Source organism: Lissotriton helveticus, chromosome 11 (genome assembly GCF_964261635.1).
Source record: "Lissotriton helveticus chromosome 11, aLisHel1.1, whole genome shotgun sequence".
In the NCBI taxonomy this organism is placed as follows: Eukaryota; Metazoa; Chordata; class Amphibia; order Caudata; family Salamandridae; genus Lissotriton; species Lissotriton helveticus.
In genome coordinates, this window is record NC_136072.1 from 679,972,305 (window position 1) to 679,991,765 (window position 19,461).

At 44.8% G+C, this 19,461-nt stretch overlaps 1 protein-coding gene across 2 annotated transcripts in view; it reads left to right on the forward strand.

The window, feature by feature from the left end:
- ADD2 (adducin 2) overlaps positions 1 to 19,461 on the forward strand; it is a 422,666-nt gene that overhangs the window by 122,186 nt on the left and 281,019 nt on the right. For both annotated transcript variants that reach the window (XM_078666540.1, XM_078666541.1), the window contains exon 3: positions 18,344 to 18,482. In XM_078666540.1, the coding sequence (XP_078522666.1) occupies positions 18,344 to 18,482 (139 nt within the window). The remainder of the gene's footprint in view (positions 1 to 18,343; positions 18,483 to 19,461) is intronic.

The following is a 19,461-nucleotide window of genomic DNA, read 5'->3' on the forward strand; positions in this document are numbered from 1 at the left end:
GGGTGGAGTAGAAAAAATACGGGCGCAGTGAAGTTTAAAATAAGTAATTGCAATGCACACACACTCTCACGTCCCGGCTTTCCGCCTCAGGATACCACTAGCACTCTGTCAATCGGTGTGCGCGGGGAGAAGTGAGGCTTTTGTACCTACGAGGGCGGGAGGGGCCGAGCACTAGACCGCTCGCCTGCTCCTCACCCAAGATGGCGTCGTCTAAAGGCTGTACCCCAAGCAGCGCCTAATCGGCTACAATGGAGCAGCAACAGGTCAGAGAGGCTAATCAAGGGCGTGAGCGGTTCCTTATCCGCACAAGAGTACAATACCACAATTTAAAAAACAGTAAGTGGAGTAGAAAAAATACGGGTGCAGTGAAGTTTAAAATAAGTCATTGCAATGCACACACACACTCACGTCCCGGTTTTCCGCCTCAGGACACCACTAGCACTCGGTCAATCCATGTTTCATTTGTTGCGGGCTGGCAAAATGTTCTGCAATTTAACACAGAAAGGAAGCCTAGAGATCAGGTGATAGATGCTCATTATAAAAGGATCTACAGTCATGCTTCTATTCCGTTGGGACTGTCCATCTTTCAAGTGAAAAATTAATAATTTCACATAAAGGTGAAATGTTTTTGGGAGATATACTTAATAAAAATTGTGTTCCTGGAAGGGATCCTCCCGGGAGCCCTATTTAACTACTTTAATGATCTTGATAATTTTCTCAGGATCTGCACTGGTGAAAGGAAATAAGTAGGAATTTATACAAAAAGTTTATTCATTGATGAAGAAATCGAGACGTCTGACTCACTGAAAGATGAATGAATGTTTTGAGTCAAGAAAAAAGTTGGTAAATTACTCAAAGACCTTCGCTAAAGGCTTAAATCTGTCAGTGGTGGCAGAAGAACTTCTCACGCTCCGCCATCATCTGCAGACGTCCACCGATGCCGCCACCGCATCCCAGGTCTTACCCTTCCATCCCTGGGTCTCCCTCAATTCGTGCTACAGCATCTACATACTTGGCTACTCGGTCCTGATGATGATCCTAATTTGAAAGGATCGAAACGCCGTTGAGCCTCTCTCACCAGTGCAATTTATGGCTCACACCCTCCTTTGGTTCACGAAATCGCAGTAAAATTATAGCTAATCCTTTCAAAGTAATCATTGTGTCGAACCAACTATCCTGTATATATTGTATATTACATTTCACCTTGCACCCTGTGCTGTGTTTCTCACTTTGTCACTTGCGCCGTCACGTCCTGTCATCAGCACAATGTGCACTCAGTCCTCTAAGGTTGCCTCTGCATTTATGCTTAACAGTGCCGTTACAACTATTGTGTATAACCTAGTCTTCTAAATATATGATGCCATGAGCACATTCTACGAATAATTTGTAGCCTCTCTTCTTTTGTTCTCTTCCTGTAATGTCCTGTACATACAAGTTTATTTATTTCTATTGAATCCGGTTGAGATATTGTTGTTTTTTTTTTTTTGCTGTAACTACCCAGATCTCAACTAGGTTTATGGGTTATACTCCTGTGGCTTTTCCCTACGTTGTAAATTGGTCGCATTGTTTGCACCGCCGTTGCTTCAAAATAAGTGACGCAATGGCGGAGCAAAGGGCTTTTAAATCGTCCCCCCCAATTCTAAATGGAGAGATGTATCTGAGGCCGGAGTAAAGAGTTGCAGGCTCGAGCAGAAGTTACAGCGAGAAGTAGTGTGCCATTCAGAGCTGAACAGACTCCAAGCGGAGATGCCTTATGTAGAAGGAGGGGCGAGTGATATTAACTAGTGAACATGACACTAATGCGGCACCATGGAATACAGAACATGACTGCTGGGCTTTATTTGGGAGAGTTGGTGTTCTGATATGATGCTCATGTTGAATTGTCTATAGATATTTATTTGAAAAGTTTTATAAAGCGCAAACATGATGCGTACAGGTATCGGAGCGCTGTACATAGGGACTGAAGTGAAGGGAGGTAAAAACATGAGTACAACACCAAAGCAACTTTAAATAAGAACAAGCAACAACCCGTCTCGTGGGGATATGAGGTACGAGGAGAAATAACAGGTCTTATGGGGCACTTGGAAGACACAAATTACAACATTGAACATAGGCAACAACCCATCTTGTGGGCCATGTAAATACTGGTAATAGATAATACTGCAAGCAGAAATACTAGTTCCGACAGCTTCATTGGCAGCGGGCCAAGTGATGTGCTGCAGCACTTGTTTGCAGGGAAATCTAAAAAGAAAGATAGGTTACCCTGCAGACCTGAATTCATGAGATCTAATCTGTTAAATATATACAGTCGAGACCCTGTAAGTATTTACTTACAGCTGAGTTTCCTCAAAAAGGCAAAGCAGAAGCATGCTTAGTGTAATCACCAGAGAGTTTACTTCTATGCACTTTCTCGACTGAGAGTTATGTTTAAATTGGCTACTGCTAGTTGGTAGACAGTGCTGCTCTGCTTGGGGAAAGTCAGGCTTGTCTTAGTTGTATGTATTTTTCATTGGCAGCTCTGCATTAGTGAATAGTTTAAAACACTGTAAGCATTTGTTGCTGAACTTCTTACTTTATCGCTATTCTGCAAGTGAGAACAGTTTATGGTGATCTGCTCATTGGGTTAGAAGTGTCACTTATTGCACTGTGGACCTTAATTAGTGTATCTAGACATAGGGAGGAAATATATATATATGTTTTTTCACTCAACGCAACACAGCAAGAGGACTTTCTGTGTCGTATTGTGTTAAAGTTAGCGTGCAGAAATGCTCCATGTTTGCAAAGATATGGAGCATTTTTTCTTGTCCCTAGTGTTGGTGCAGTGTGTGCTGCCTAGCACCAGTGTTGGCACCCTTGCACCATAGTGCAAGGGTGCCTGCGTTACGGGCAGGATTATTTGTGTGCAGGAAGGGACACCTTTACTGTTTGCGATGACGTAATCAATTCTAATGAAGGTATCTCCATTTTTCTTTCTGAATCACAATTCAACTGAATGACAACAGGCATTAATATATGCCCTTCCGACCGTGAGACAGGCAAGTAGGCCTGCCACAAGATCCTTGCATGAAATGTGTGTTCACTGTGCAATGTCTGACATAGAGTGAAGAACATTAAAACATGATATCGACAGGGGAGACAGCGCTTACAACGTCTGCGTTGTTACCACGCATGGCATTACATCGCAAGTTGTTTCAATGACTTGCGCTAGATGGCGTTGCACATTAGGGAATGTGTTGGATTTTAAGTCCAACACATTCCCTGCTGTTGCGCTAACTGAAGTAAAAATAGTAATTTATACTACTCCTAAGTTCAGCGTGCCATCTAGGGCAAGTCGTAGAAACGACTTGCGATGTAATGCAATGCATGGTAACAACGCGGCCGATGTAACGTCAGCGTTGTTACCTACTGCGATGTAATATGTGGCGTTGTATCGTCACCTATTCGTTTGATAGACTGTTGTAAAGGGCTGTAAGATGTCAACAAGAAACTCGGGTGCAATGATAGTAATCCACGTTTGTATAGACCTGAATGGTAGGTTTTTAATCATGCCAAAGGCAGGCAATAATAAAGTAAAAGGGGGAGTCCTTTAGGTATTTCTGATTCTTAAACCCTGTCAGAAGGAATATATCAAGTGGTCCCTGGAACATGGTTGAGCCTACCTTGGTTTATATGGCCCGGAATGAGACCCGATGATGAAACATCACATCAATAGGTGTGTGGGGGCCCTAAAAAACCTTTTTGGGTGTCTCCACTTTTAAAATTAAGAAGGCTCAGTCAAAAGGGTGTTAAGATAATTTAGTGTTACTAAGTTATACAGGGAGGTAGTGTCCAGCGTTTCCCCACAAGTACATGAATATTGAAAATCCCACTCCCCTCCCCACATAAAGTGTGGTCTAGAACAGCGGTGAAAAATGCCCATCACTTTGACTTGCTCAAGTGTGACCTAGGACCACAGACCAAATTCTTAGGAGTACTCTTTGATAACTAACCCTCATGCACTAGGCACATAAATACGGCACTGGTCTTCCAAAGGTAACATTTAAAATATTCTCTCTCAAACAGCGAACGCACTTAAAAAGAGCCATTGGTGAATGATGTCTAAAGAGTTCTCAAAACCCAAGAAGATATCATCAAACAAAGCAACATTCTGGAATGCCTACTGCTAGTGATCATTAGAAATGCTGGACTGGATAAGGAGGATTGTGTTTTGTCTCTACACCGAATGGCCCCTTTAAGTAAAGTTAGTTTTATGCCATGGTAATACTTACTAGGCATGTGACTAGCGCACCCAGAGTAGAGGAAACAAGATTATCTCTGGAAGATCCACATATTCGATAATGGGCGGAAAATTACCACTTCGCCTATGGTGGCAAAAATATTTCCACCCCTATGTACTCGAACTTCAGTCATTGGCTAATGCAGTTCATTCTGTGTCGGAATTAAAAATGCTTACATGTTCTGCACTCTCTACTGAATACAGCCTGAAAGATCACATTAGTCTGGTGATGGAAGTGAATTTCTATCATCCTGTGCCAGCTGCAGTCACTGCCCATTAAGTCAGCATGAATGTTTTACAATGCATGCCTGATTCAATACACTAAACAATCTACTTCCTCCCAGGCACATTTTTATCTTTTTTTAAATCTTTTTTATTTCACTGTCTGTGTATATATTCACTATTCAAAGCAGGACATTTCTCTAACTATTTTGAAGTAAACTTTTGATGAACGTGTACACTCTTAGTAGGCCCCGCCAGGGCTGCCAACGCGTTATGCTGGCGGTGTGCATTATTCTAGAGATATTTGGCGCGACAACGCTTGCTCTGTGTATTCAATATTAACAATGTATTCATTTAAGTGTTAGCATTTTTTATAGAGTGCTGTACCTTGGATAGTCTGGCATCTTATTGAGACACAGACCAATACACATGTAATGGCCTACAACGGAGACTTCTAGAAAAGGTCCAACAATCTGGAAGAAATACAAAACGACAGGGTGTGTGACAGTCTGCATGTGTTCAAGATGAAACACATTTATTTCAAATGCTTTATGCAATCTCCGCAGGTCTTCAGCAGTGGGCCTTCGGGGCTTTTCATCCATTTCTGCTGAAGTGGGCACCAGGCCTGCTGGGAGCTCGTGGCATGGAAGTTGTCAGCACGAACACAAAGTTGCATGCAATATCGTAGGGCAGGCTAGATGAGGGGGCGAGAGTGGAGGGAATGGAAGAGCCCCCTCTGCTTCTCTCCCAGTCCCGCTAGGACTGTGCAGAGAGAGAGAGACAGGGAAGAGGAAAAACAGAGACAACAACCATAGACAGAATGAAGGCAAGAAATGTTACCAGGGGAGGAATTGGGAAGGAGAGAAACATGAGAGAGGAAGGGACAGGACAGAGGAAACAAGGCAGGACAAGGGAAGATGGACAATGGGTAGGAAGGTCCAGGGCAGAGGGGGATTGGAAGGGGCAGGCGAGGAACAGGTCAGTGAGACAGGAAAAGGGAAGTTCACAAGGGAGGGGGTGAAACATATTGGGGGAGAGAGAAGAGCATGGGAAATGGAGACTGAGTAAGGGAGGGGATAGAGGAATGGTAGGAGAAACGTGAGATAAAAAAAGAGCAAAGAGTCTTAAAGATGGAGAGAGAAAGAGAGACAAAAAATACACCAATTAACAGAGAAAAATTACAATGGGATATGGAACTAGGATGACGAAAGAGACGGAGTCAAAAAGAGCAACTGGATGAGCAACAGAGAGGAGAGTCTAGTGTGAGCAATGCAAACACGTTCTTTATTTCCAGATCTGTTTTATTTTTCAGACAAAAACACATAACACAGGGCTATTCAATACACAGCGTTAAGCCTAAAACCCTATTCAGGGCCGGCCGCGTAACTGGACATTTCACTGGTGTCGTTAGGAATCTACGCAGAAAGCAAGATTGTACACAGGGTTTCGCCTACAACCCCTGAGGGGCCGGCTGCGTCACATGGTGTATAGTGTAATGCCATCTGGGCCTGTGATAAAGCAAGACCCCTGAGGTCTACTTCTATAACGAACAGGCAACCGACCCAAAATCAACAGTCGGCCCAACAAGAGCCAATAACCCGAGGAGTAGCGGCGAGAGGAGAAAAGAAAGAAGATGAAAAGAGAAGAAGGAAGTAGAGGGGGGAAGACAACACAGCAAGGTTAGGACTGATGTGCGCGGGGGTAAGGGAGGGGAGAAAGGAAGGCCCTGTCCGGCACCAATGCTGACGGGGTCTCAATGGACGTGGGCAACTACGGAAGCAATCTACCAGGGTCAGGTGGAACAATAGCATCTTCAAAGAGGCGCAGCATCCTGAGCTTCGTAGGCATGTGGCGCGCATGTTCAACAGCACAGAGATATTTAACCAGAGGTTGCCAGACAGAGTGCTAGTGTCTAGAGTGCAGCCACGGTCCATGCAGGTAACAGCAGTGGGGCCGGGTAAGGGATATTTCGAGGGACGGTGCAGAGGGAAATTGAATTATTTATTTAATTTCCCCTCTGCAGCATCCAATGATACCCCCCTTTACCCAGCCCCACAGACCCACCGCTGTTCCCTGCACGAGTCGCAGCTGCTACAGTGAATGTGCAAGCAACCCAACTGTCAGTCTAAACCAGACATTGATTCCACAAGCAGCCAGAGGCACAGGACGTAAAGCAAGAAAATGCCCACTTCTTTAAAGTGGCATTTTCAAACACACAAACCATCTTCACAGAAAGATGTGTTGACCCTTGACCCTGTCTCCAGGTAGGTCACCCCCCCCAGCCACCGCGTGGTCCTCCCCGTGCTGTGCGCTGTTGAATACACTCTGACTGCTGTTGTTCCTTCGTTGGAAAACTTGTGCCGTTTTTTTCGTTTTTCCCCTTCACCCCCCTTTGCCTTCTGTAAATCTGTGATTGTTCTCCTCTCCGCCTTCAGTAACCTGTATTTGTTTCCCCTTTTGCCTACTGTAAACCTGTGATTGTTTCCCCTCTGCCTTCTGCAACCTGTGATTGTGTCCCCCTCGCTCCCCCTTTTCCTTCTGTGCCCCCCCGCTTCCCGCCTCGCCCTCTGTTTCCCGCCGCTGCTCCCTGCGGCCCCGCCCCCGCCGTTCCCATTCGCCACCCCGCTCCTGCCTCCCAGCTGCTCCTCCCTCCCTCAGCCCCTCATATGGAGGCCGCATGGCGCATCTCCTTCAGCCACTCCACCGGACTTCATTGGACGGATCACAGCTGCGTCCACTTCAGCTTCAGAAGAACCATGACCCACCACCACCAGCAACAGGTTCCTCGCAGGAGCTGGAGCAAGATCACCACCGACCAGCTCACCACCTCCCTCAGCCTGAACCCTCCCGCCAGCACAACGGACCCCAACGAAGCAGCCCGCACCTTCACACAGTGGCTCACCAACTGCGCCGATGACCTTGCTCCACTGAAGAATCCTCCCTGCAGACCCGGCAGCAAGAAAGCCTCCTGGTACACCGACGAACTCAAAACATCCAAGAAAAACTGCTGCACCCTTGAAAAAACCTGGCGCGACGACCAGACCACAGAAAACATGACTTCCCTCAAGAACGCCACCCGCAATCACCACCAGCTGATCCGCACCACCAAAAGGACAACATTCAAAGAACGACTGGACAACAACACCCACAACAGCAAGGAACTCTTCAGCATCATCAGAGAGTTCTACAACCCCAACGCCGGAAACGACATCACACCATCGCAAGACCTCTGCGACTCACTCGCCACCTTCTTCCACCGCAAGATCGCCGACATACACAACAGCTTTGGCGCACATACCACGCACCCATCCGCCGAACCAACGCCCCCCACCACCACCCTCTGCAACTGGACCCCGGTCAGCACCGAAGACACCACCGGCACGATGAACACCATCCACTCCTAGTCACCAATCGACCCCTGCCCCCACCACCTCTTCAACAAGGCCGACTCCATCATCGCACCCCAACTCCGGGACATCATCAACATCTCCTTCAACACAGCCACCTTCCCGGAGAGCTGGAAACATGCCGAGCTCAGCACCCTCCTAAAGAAACCAACAGCGGACCCCACCGACCTCAAGAACTTCCGCCCCATCTCGCTCCTCCCCTTTCCTGCCAAAGTCATCGAGAAAACCGTCAACAGACAGCTCGCCGCCTTCCTCGAGACTAACGGATCCCTCGACCCTTCGCAGTCTGGCTTCCGAGCCAACCACAGCACCGAGACCGCCCTCATCGCAGCCACCGACGACATCAGATCCCTGCTCGACAACGGTGAAACAGCGGCCCTCATCCTCCTGGACCTATCTGCGGCGTTCGACACTGTCTGCCACCGCACTCTAGTACAGCGCCTCAGCAACACCGGTATCCAAGGGAAGGCTCTGGAGTGGATCATCTCGTTCCTCGCCGGAAGAACCCAGAGAGTCCGCCTCCCCCCGTTCAGATCCAAGGCAACCGAAGTCCTCTGCGGCGTACCACAAGGATCCTCACTCAGCCCCACCCTCTTCAACGTCTACATGAGCCCCCTCGCACCCATCGCACGCCAACACAACCTCAACATCATCTCCTACGCCGACGACACCCAGCTGATCCTCTCCCTCACCAACGACCCCGCCACCGCCAGAGCCATCCTCCAGGAAGGGATGAAAGACGTCGCCGAGTGGATGAAGAACAGCCGTCTGAAACTGACCTCAGACAAGATGGAAGTCCTCATCCTGGGATCATCGCCCTCCGCCTGAGAAGACTCCTGGTGGCCGCCCGCCTTGGGCACCACCCCCAAGCCAACGGACCACGCACGAAACCTGGGCTTCATCCTGGACTCCTCCCTCTTGATGACCAGACAAGTCAACGCCGTATCATCATCATGCTTCAACACCCTGCGCATGCTCCGTAAGATCTTCCGGTGGATCCTGCCGAAACCAGGAAGACAGTCACCCAGGCACTCGTCACCAGCCGACTGGACTACGGGAACACCCTCTACGCGGGAACCACTGCCAAACTACAGAAAAGACTCATGCGCATACAGAACGCCTCCGCACGACTCATCCTGGACATCCCTCGCCACAGCCACATCTCGACTCACCTGAGAGAACTGCACTGGCTCCCCGTCAACAAGAGGATCACGTTCAGACTCCTCACCCATGCACACAAGGCTCTCCACGACATGGGCCCGAAGTACCTCAACAGCCGCCTCACTTTCTACACACCCACCCGCCAGCTACGATCGGCCAGCCTCGCCCTCGCCGCCGTACCACGCATCCGCAGAGCCACCGCTGGAGGAAGATCCTTCTCCTACCTGGCGGCCAAGACATGGAACTCCCTCCCCATCCACCTACGTCTGACCAGGACCACTTCTCATTCAGGAAACAACTCAATACCTGGCCTTTCGAACAGTAACGGACCCCCCCCCCCCAGCGCCTTGAGACCCAACTGGGTGAGTAGCACGCTATACAAATTGCTGATTGATTGATTGATTGGTTTTTAAATCCTGAGTTCAGGGATCCCAAACTTCAAATCTCTTTCCAATGGAAAGTTATACTTGTAAGATGTTACAAGGCAGCTCCAAGGATAACATATTTAGGAGAGATAGTCCTTGCAGTTGTGAAAAACGATCTTGGCAGTATTTCACTATCAGAACATGTAAAACACACCGGTACATGTCCTTACTTTCACCCACACTGCATCCTCCCTACAGGATTACCTTTGGCCTACCTTAGGGGTGCCTTAAATGTACCAAAAGGGAAGGTTTGGGCCTGGCCAGTGGGTGCACTTGCCAGGTTGACATGGCATTTTAAAACCGCACTTGCAGACACTGCAGTGACAGGCCTGAGATATATTTGCAGGGCTACTCATGTGGGTGGCACAACCAGTGCTGCAAGCCCACAAATAGCATTTGTTTTACTGGCCCTGGGCACACAGTGCACTTTAGTAGGGACTTACCAGTAAATCAAATACGCCAATCATGGATAATTAATCAAAATCACAATTTACATAGGGAGCACTTGCACTTTAACTCTGATCCCAGAGATTAAAAACCAGCCAAAACGAAGTCCAGCATGCAGTCAAAAATACAGGAGGTAGAAGCAAAAAGACAGGTGAAGTCATGCCAAGGATGCCAGGTCTAACACTCACTAATCCTGGGACACCCCATCAAGGTTTTTATTTGACCTTTGTGACTTTGACCTCCAGACTGGGATCGTCTAAACAGGCTTGACATCCTTCACATGAGCTATTCTGTGCAGTGTGCACCTTGGCTACTGGGTGGAGTAGTCTTACCTTCTCAGCATCCATTCTTGACAGGTTAATAATACCTTAGTCATTGCTAAAAGACACATTTTGTAACTATGGAAATCTGATGTGGCAGCTGTTGCTGAAATTTGTATAGTTTATATGGCTTTTTTTTTAAACACATTTTATTAGGGTTTTTGGTGAAACATGTAAAAATAATCTCATTTTCATTTCACTTTCAATATCACTCCAATTGCTTAGTTATATAATATATTCTCGAATTCTGTTCAGCAATTGGAGGATCAGTGTATTCCTGGCAATAACACCCTTCCCCCCCCCCTTGTATATCCTACTTCCCAACTCCCTATTACCCTATTACCTACCCCCCTTAGGAGATCTCCATCAGCCAGACTTATATTCATATTATGCGGCGACTTCCAGCTCAACTTCCCCTGTCTACGTTCCCAGCACGCCGTTCCTCTCATGTCAGCCAGTGATTATGATGGGTTCTTACCCCCTCAGTTGTGTCCCGCAGTCTCCCCTCTCCCCCCTTGGAGTTCAGGGTTCCTCGGTGGGGACCCCCCTGCAGGGGATGACGCCCCCGAGATCACCTCTGGCTCTTTTAGACTCTTTTAGACTATTGACTAGCGCTTTCCGGCCCCTAGCTTGTTCTAGTACAAAATACCTCCTTTAGCATTTCTGAGTAGTACCCTCCCTTCACAGGCCGCCCATTTCTTCAATTCAACCTTCCACGTGGGGACTTTAGGTCCCACCAGGGATTGCCAATGTCTTGTGATCTTGCGCTTAGCTAAGCCCAAGGCGAAATCATGAAACCTACTGGTGACCCCTAGCTTGGGATTGTGTGAAAATAATCCCAGGAGGCAATGTGCAGGGGTGTTTGGAATTGGGCGCTCTATTACATCTCCTATGGTGGCAGTTATTATTGCCGAGTAATTCTGCAGTTCCGGGCATGCCCACAACATTTGTAGTATTTCCACCCCAATCTCTCCGCACCTCGGACATTTCGCATCGTCTCTTTAGTAAAATCTATTGATCTGCCCCGGTGTGAGGTATGCTCTGTGCAGTATAAAAAAATGAATGAGGTGAAATTGAGCATTTCTCGAGGACCTGGGGATCCCTACCAGTATATTCTCCTAAAGATTTGTCTTCCAGGGGAGTATTCTAGCTTGGTCAGTGGTTGTATTGTGTGTATGCTCAATGCTCCGTACTGAAGACGGCTGAAATGCCAGAAACCGGTCCTCGGGAGCTTGTTTCTGGTCCAGGGAAGGCATGGCATGGCAGTTCAGGCTGGACTGTTCCCATGAGGCACAGGGTCAGACTGATTTGCATATGGCCATGTCTGAACTGGGGTGGCAGAGTGGGCTAAAGAACGGTGATGGATTTAACCCAGATCTGTTGACTGGGTGTGAGTGTTTGATTGGTTCAGATGCTCCGTCCATCACCACCCTCTTTTGTACCACTTTGTTCGCCATGAGTTGGCAGGGTATGCTCAGACGTGAGTCCCTTGCTCACTTTGCCACTGGATTCAGGCAAGCTGGGCTGAAGACGGCTGAAATGCCAGAAACCGGTCCTCGGAAGCTTGTTTCCGGTCCAGGGAAGGCATGACTTGGCTGTTCGGGCTGGACTGTTCCCATGAGGCACAGGGTCAGACTGATTTGCATATGGCCATGTCTGAACTGGGGTGGCAGAGTGGGCTAAAGAACGGTGATGGATTTAACCCAGATCTGTTGACTGGGCGCGAGTGTTTGATTGGTTCAGATGCTCCGTCCATCACCACCACCCCCTTTTCACCACCCCCTTTTGTACCACATTGCTCCGTATAGGCATGTAACTGCCTTAACCCTACCACCCCCTGTGCCCATGTAGCTACAGGTTGCATGCTGTGGGGGTTCTGCTGGTCCCAATCACCTATGCTCCCTAATTGCCGCTACAATTCCTTCGTTTAGTAAAAAATACCCCTGGGGCAGATATTTTATATGGCTTTGTTACTTTAACATGAAAATATTTATATTAAAACACTGTACGTAGGAGGAAAATAGGAAGCTATCCGGTCTTAGGTAGATTGGTTCTTTCTTTTTTCTTCCCTTTTTCTAACTGCTAATGTTTGTGCTGTTCTCTGTGTTTCGTTAGATAATTAGCCTATGTTTAAGGCTCTGAACTTTGTAATGAATGAGAGCTGGGTGAGTGAGAAGTGTTGCGGTGCCTATGTGAACTGGTTAGTTAGTGTTTGGAGCTTGAAAGATGTGAGGAATGGTGGTGTGAGAAATTGAAATATCTGTGTTGTCAATAATTCCTGAGCAATTACATGTTGGCATTGTGGAATAGGGAGTTGTCTGGCAGTGTCTGAAGCATTTTATATATAAAGTTTTAGGTGTAAGGGATCGCTTTGAATTAGAATGTCTTTTGCCTGATGTTGGTGTAGTGACTTCCTTTGCTTGATGCGCATGGATAAGATTGGTATGGAGTGGAAGCTTAAGGAGAAGGGGATAGGAGTTGGCAGTTATTGGAGAGGCTTCAGGAAGCATTGGAGGGGAGAAAGAAAGGTTACGCGTGTTAGTTGAAGGATTGGCCGGGGAGAGGTGGGCTCTTAGGGTGCTCCTACGGAGAAAAGGCAGTGAAGGACTGTTTTGATATGTTTAGAGTGGAAAGGTGAGAAGGGGAGTGTATGGTGAGGATGAGCTAGAGGGTTCAGTGAATTAAAAGGGGTAATAGGAAGAGCAGGGAGGAAGCAGTGGTGAGATTTAGGGTAAAAGGGAGTGGGAAGATATGTACAGTGTGGGTTAGTGACAGAGAGGGAATACGTGTTTTGCATTGAGATGTAGCAAGAGTTGGTGTATGTGTAGGAGGGGGTGTGCCCTTAGGTGGTAGAGAGTGGGGGTAGGTATAAGGTGCTTAAGGAGCGTGGTGAATGGTGGGTGAGTGAAGGTTGCAATGATCTGGGTGCTGGGAGGTGTAGAGGTGTGTGTTGAGATCGTAAGTGCACGTTAGCTTCAATAGACCTTTCCTATGTTAGTTTCATAGAGATTAAAAAAGGGCAGCATTTCATGCCTTTGGCCTTAAAATGCCCCAACAGAGAAGATGCCCTTCACCTTCTGCGTTTTGCCTTTGACGCCCAGGCTGATACACCCTAAAAGGAGTAGTATAAGCTGAGTAAGAAGATCACAAGACCTTCTCTCAGACCCTACCTATCCTTGTGGTTGCCCAGCAACCATCAAAGTAAAGCATCTGGAGACTGGTGTGTTTTGAAATGGGAAACATCGTTTACAATGCGGTGTTTACACCGCACTATCTTTACCACGCTGCCATTACAACGCAAGTCGTTACTACGACTTGCGCTGGATGGCGCTGTTGGTTAAGGAATATTGTAATTTTATATTCCAACACCTTCCCTACTGTTACGTGGGCTGGTGTTGGAATATAAAATTATATGAACCATCAATCCGCGCCCTCCAACGCAAGTCGTTGTAACAACTTGCGTTGTAGAAACCGCGTTGTAAAATACCGCGATCTAAAAGATCGCGTTGTACTGACATACATCCTTTGAAATAGACTACTTGGGTCTGAAAAAGTGGAGAGGAAATGAGGAAGATGTGGAGTGAAAGGGGGAGGAAAAGGAAAGGTCTTACAGCGGAAAAGACTTGAAACCTTCAGGCAGGCAGGTTTCCTAACATGATTCACTAACTTTCTTAACTATAGGTGCAAATGATTATGCCTCGATACAAATATATTTACCTAGGTGTGCTTTATTCCTTCTGCAGTGACCATTTGGCTGCGGTTGCTTTGGGTCAGGGTTGATTTGAGTCAAACAAGGAGGGGGGTGGGATGGGGGGATGACAACCTTTCAGGAGCTCTCAATTCAGGACAAGGTCAATCGGTGAGATATGGGAGACATGAGCCCCTCATCACATTCTGCAGGTGGGCCACATAGTTTTACGTTATGCCACAGGGTACACTATATTTTGTTATCAGTCAGACAGGAGTAAAATTGTGCCTCTTACTTGTAGGTGTGTCTCAGGGGACGCTTGGTGTAATGAATGGGATGGTCTTGGTCCCCAGAGGGGAGATCTGGTGGAGGGGAGGGGTCATGTGACAGATATCCAATCAGCAAAGACACTCTAAACGTCTCTGCCCTTTGCCTCAAAGCTGAGGCTGAAATGCCCTGGGAATAGGTTATTACAATACACAAAGTGCAAATAAGGTAGAAGATAACAATTGTTGATGTTTTATGATATGACAGCCTACTTTATTGCACGCCTAGGCTTATCAATATGTCATTGAAGAAATCTGGGATACCAATTGAATCAAGTCAGTTTTATTAATTTAATCTCTTTCCATAGACACCAATATGTGAATATAGCTTACATCCACTAAACAAGTTATTGTGCAAATATAATAAAGGGCAACTGTTCAATCAAGTCCTAACTTAAACTATCTTTAAAAAACTATTTAAAAATGTAACTATACAGTGAGAAATTGTTTCATTTGTGGGAGATAAAACCAAAGATAAAATAACACTTTCTTTGGACAAATTACAATGCAGAAAACAGGGGTCTCAATATTTTGTGCAATTCTGTCCAATATAAGCACATATAACACGAATGTGATTCAAATGCTGCTCTCCATTATTACAAAGTAGACTTCAAAGTGGAAATACACGTTGGCCATTGGGTATGGCACTCCAAGGCCCTACTTATGTCATAATTGGTAGTCTGTCCGGTCTCAATAAAATCATGGTTCTTTTAATACGATGGTTGGAAGCCATCAATAAATAGGGTTGCATCTTCTCCAACATGTCAGAAGTTAAAATAGTGTTAAAGCTTTTCAAAGTGGTACAGTACTCTAGAGCGCATAATATTAAAACCCCACCAAACTACAGCAGCACAAAGAGCAAGTTATAAGCACTAAGAAACCCAAGTTCGAGCCCCAAGGCTTGAACTGGTGTATTAGATGCAACATAAAAAAATTGGCGGTGCATTTTTCCATCCATTTTCTGTACTAATGGCCTATATTTATGGAAAACATATTCTATCCCGTAGAACAGAGTTGGCGGTATTTTGGCCATATATATTTCTATGAGATGTTTGACTTTTGCCAACCGATTTATTTTATTGATAGTGCCGCAAAGTGCAAGAGCCGTTATGTGCAATATGTAGTTTAGTATCTAAATTCTGTGAGATAATTATGCCCTTTGATCCACCTTTCGTAGCACCCACAATCTCCATGAATATCTTTTAACTATCTTTGGGGAAATATTTAAATTCCTATCCCCTAATTTGTTGGGTGGATGCCTGCCCAAACCCACTCTTTCATCCACTTTTCAAAATGTGTTTATATCCCCGTCCTTTGCCCTCCCTTTTTTCATGTTTTATATAGTGATGCCTTCATTCCATACCTTCATTCCTCTTTCAATGGCCTTTGCAACCTTATCATATTGTAATGCCAGTAGATTCTCAGATGCCAACATTACATTAGGTTGCCCATCTTTGTTTGCATGGTACAAATATCTATGTAGGCTGGAGCCACACGCATGATTCCTTTGTCTGGTGACTTTGAAATCAGTTCCGAGTTATTAAATATAAGATAGGTGTTTTTTGCTTTGAATGTATAATGCATTTGAAACAATATTCTATAATTCTTTATAAGTTTTGAGAATGTGAATATAAATGAATGGAAGTTTTTATGGTCTATTTTTTTATACAGTGGTGGTGACCTTTTATGTGTGACATGCATAAATTTGTGCAGGAGTAGCTTGTCAAAGAATATACAGACACATATTAATGTGCTGTAAACCTTTTGTACTGCTGTGGAGGACCGCAACAGACTGATTCATGATAAATATTGATTGTAGCCCAACCGCACAATTTACGCAGGCTATGTGACATGGCATGCTTTGGTCATGTGACATATAATTGTTTGTCTGACATTTCCACACATCTACGCTTCATGTGTGGTAACCATTGCACCCTCAGTGCTAAGAGGAGGCCCAGATAGGTAAATGCTTTAACCTCCTTTGTGCTGATCCTGATTAAGGTTAAACTATATTTGGAAGAGTCACTTTCAGATTTCATGACCACTGTTTTTTGTTGTCAGTGTGCAGGGCATTAATATGGTTATTATCAGTTGCAGCATCTGTAAGCTTTTGAAGTCTCCTAGAAGTCTGCGGAAATAGAGCCACATCTTCGGTGTATAACAGTACCAGATTTCTCATACTTTGGGACAGACTTATCAAGACTTTGTAACAGTGCAAAGTCACATAAAGTAAGGCAAACCTGCGCTAAGTCTTGGTTAAGTATCTGCCCTAAAAGCAACACAGATACTGTGCTTCTTTGCTTCAACAAGGTGTCCCATTGGTGGTCTATGGTTGTTCCCACACTACTGCCCATGGTTTTTGATGTAAAGAACTATGTTGGGCAAGTTACAACTTGAGCATAAATCCACATGGCGTGCTTTGCCACCCACCAATGACATTAGTAAACTTGGTTCAGTACAGCAGCAATGAATGTGAAAGGCAGGTTATTGTAGCCCTACAAATCACTATTCAATGTGTAATTGAGAAAGAGGCATTGCTTTTGGGTTACTAACAATCCTATGAAGAGATCAGGGACACAGTGGTAACTGCATGAAACCTTATTTCATTATTTACAGTACCACAGACACTGTACTAAGAAGAATAAACACTTTTAAGTTAAAAGTATTTAAAACTACAAGAACAAGCAGTTTCTCAGTACATCTAAAACAACTACACAGAATATTATGAAAGCAGCAAGAAGGGATGATTATAAAAAGAAAATTTCCTTCATGCTTTAAAATTTTATTTAAAGCCCAACACCCTAATGCCTACTTCCATGCGCTACACTAATAGAGCAGGGAAGGCAGATCAACTTGCAGTCTAGAGATTCTCAGGGAGAAAAGATGCACTGTATACCTTGTTGACAGCAAAAGCTGTCTTATCAGTGGAGGCATGAAGACAGTGTTCCCCATGTCCTCAGGGACTCACCTTTATTGGCTCCAGGCGAGATTTAGCATCTGCAAAGTGCGAAGCATGCTGGCAATAGGTTACACCATCTCTGGTGGAATCTCGGGCAATAATCAATGTACTATATACAAAAAGAGGCCTTCAAACAACCCTGCAACATATCATTCAAAATAGGTACACTGTAGAGTATTTACTTCTTCTGTAAGTCGAGTACATGTCACGGCATCAATATGCAGCTGTGCTACTAGATCCACCATTTTGGGAATTAGCATTCGTGTGCGTAGCTTCTCTTTAGGAACTACCTGTAGACAAAATTGAAGGCTTAGGTGAGCTCTATGAAGCAAATATACATCTTCTATTGTTTTTCAGTCTTATAATGTGATTGTATATATATAATTTATCATTACACTCACATTTTGACAAAAGCCATTTGTTGCTTAACTAATGTGTACCCCGCTAAAAATATTATTAAAGTAATACAGTTCTCAAAGTGAAGCACAAACACTTTCTCAAAGATTTTTCCCATATAGTTTATTAGCAGTATCAACTAGGATCATCAAAGACTGCCTTTTTATGTAAACAAATGGTAGTACTTCCCTTCTAGCTCTCACTGATCATACTGCAAAATATCCTCTCATTAAATTACCTGTACAGCATGTGGTGCACCATGTCACAAGCAGCACCCCTCTTATCTTGCATACAAGCTGCACGTCTCTGGTTGATCTCAGCACATCTGTAGCCAAGACACCATTAGATCACAGACTAAGAAGTGTAAAAAGAAAAAAACAAGACAGCAAGCCTTTTTTATTAATGCACCCAGGATCTGTAACCACATCCTCTTATCTATAATGATCTTCCTCATGCTGCTCCAAGTTAGGAAAGAGTTGAAGACTCAGCTCGTTAAAGAACACTACATTATAATGCATTAATCATCCACAAGCCAGCTTTCTCTTGTGTTACTCGTTTACGGTATGCTCTTCTTTGACCATATGCAGCACTCAATTACCTTTTGATTGAATTTATGGCTACAGAAATACCATATATGTACATACAATCTTAATTGCATTTTTGGGCTATCCTTAAGTCATCAATACCTTTATTGAAGTAATATTTTTTATTTCTAGTCCTTTAGAGAGGAGCTGGAATGCCTCATCCAGGAGCAAATGAAAAAGGGAAACAACTCGTCTAATATCTGGGCCCTCCGACAAATAGCTGATTTGATGGCCAGTGGGGCTCCCTCCTTCTTTCATAATTCTCCTGTTGGTATGTACAAAACCTCTTGATTTTGGTCGTTTTTGAGCACGTAATGTTCTGTACTACTCTAATCGTGATTTAAAGCCTTAGTCTAAGGCCCCTATCACACAGTAAAAGTTCAGATCAAAAATTCGCTGATAGTGATGCCATTTTACGTATATTATGACAACATTTTTTATTTGCTTTTACTAATCAAAGCGCTTATCAAAGGATGAACTTTTCATTATATTGTCTGCCACTAACTCCTTTTACAACTAATGTAAAATGCAATTGACTAACAGTGTATGTACAATACAATACACTAAGGGCCATATGTATCAAGCTAATTAGCATTCGCAAAGGCCGAAATTCGCTAAATGGTATGTATGAAACATTTTCGCAGCAAAATAAGGAATCTCACATTTTGCTATTCCTTATTTTGCGATTGCACTTAAGGAATCGCATGTATCAAAGAAAAATGTATGCAAAAATGCCAATAAGGATTCGCAGATTACCACCAACTTCTAGTTGGTGGTAAGTTGCGAATTCTTTAAAAAAAGCAATTTATTTAAATTCCAAAGGTGCCATATGACGCTCATACATGCCCTTAGGACATGTATGTGAGCCATATGCCCCCAAATGTCATTTTCAGGGGTGCAGCAGGGTGTTCTTGAGACACCCCTGCACCCTAGAAAAAATTCCTAATTTGCGATGAACAAATTGCTAATCGCAAATTGCCCCTTCATTCCTATGGGCCTCCTGGCCTATAGAAATGAATGGGTAATTTGCGATTAGCAATTTGCTAATCGCAAATTAGGAATGGTAAGGAATCGCTATAAAAAAGCGATTTTGTACATACATACCGTTTTGCGAATTCTAAATAGCGATTCCTTAAAAATCGCTATTTGGAATTCGCAAAACGGAACTATGATACATATGGCCCTAAGAGAGCTAATAGGTCTGGGATAAGTGACTGAAAAGTAATTAACACTGTTTTGTTTTGTGCCAA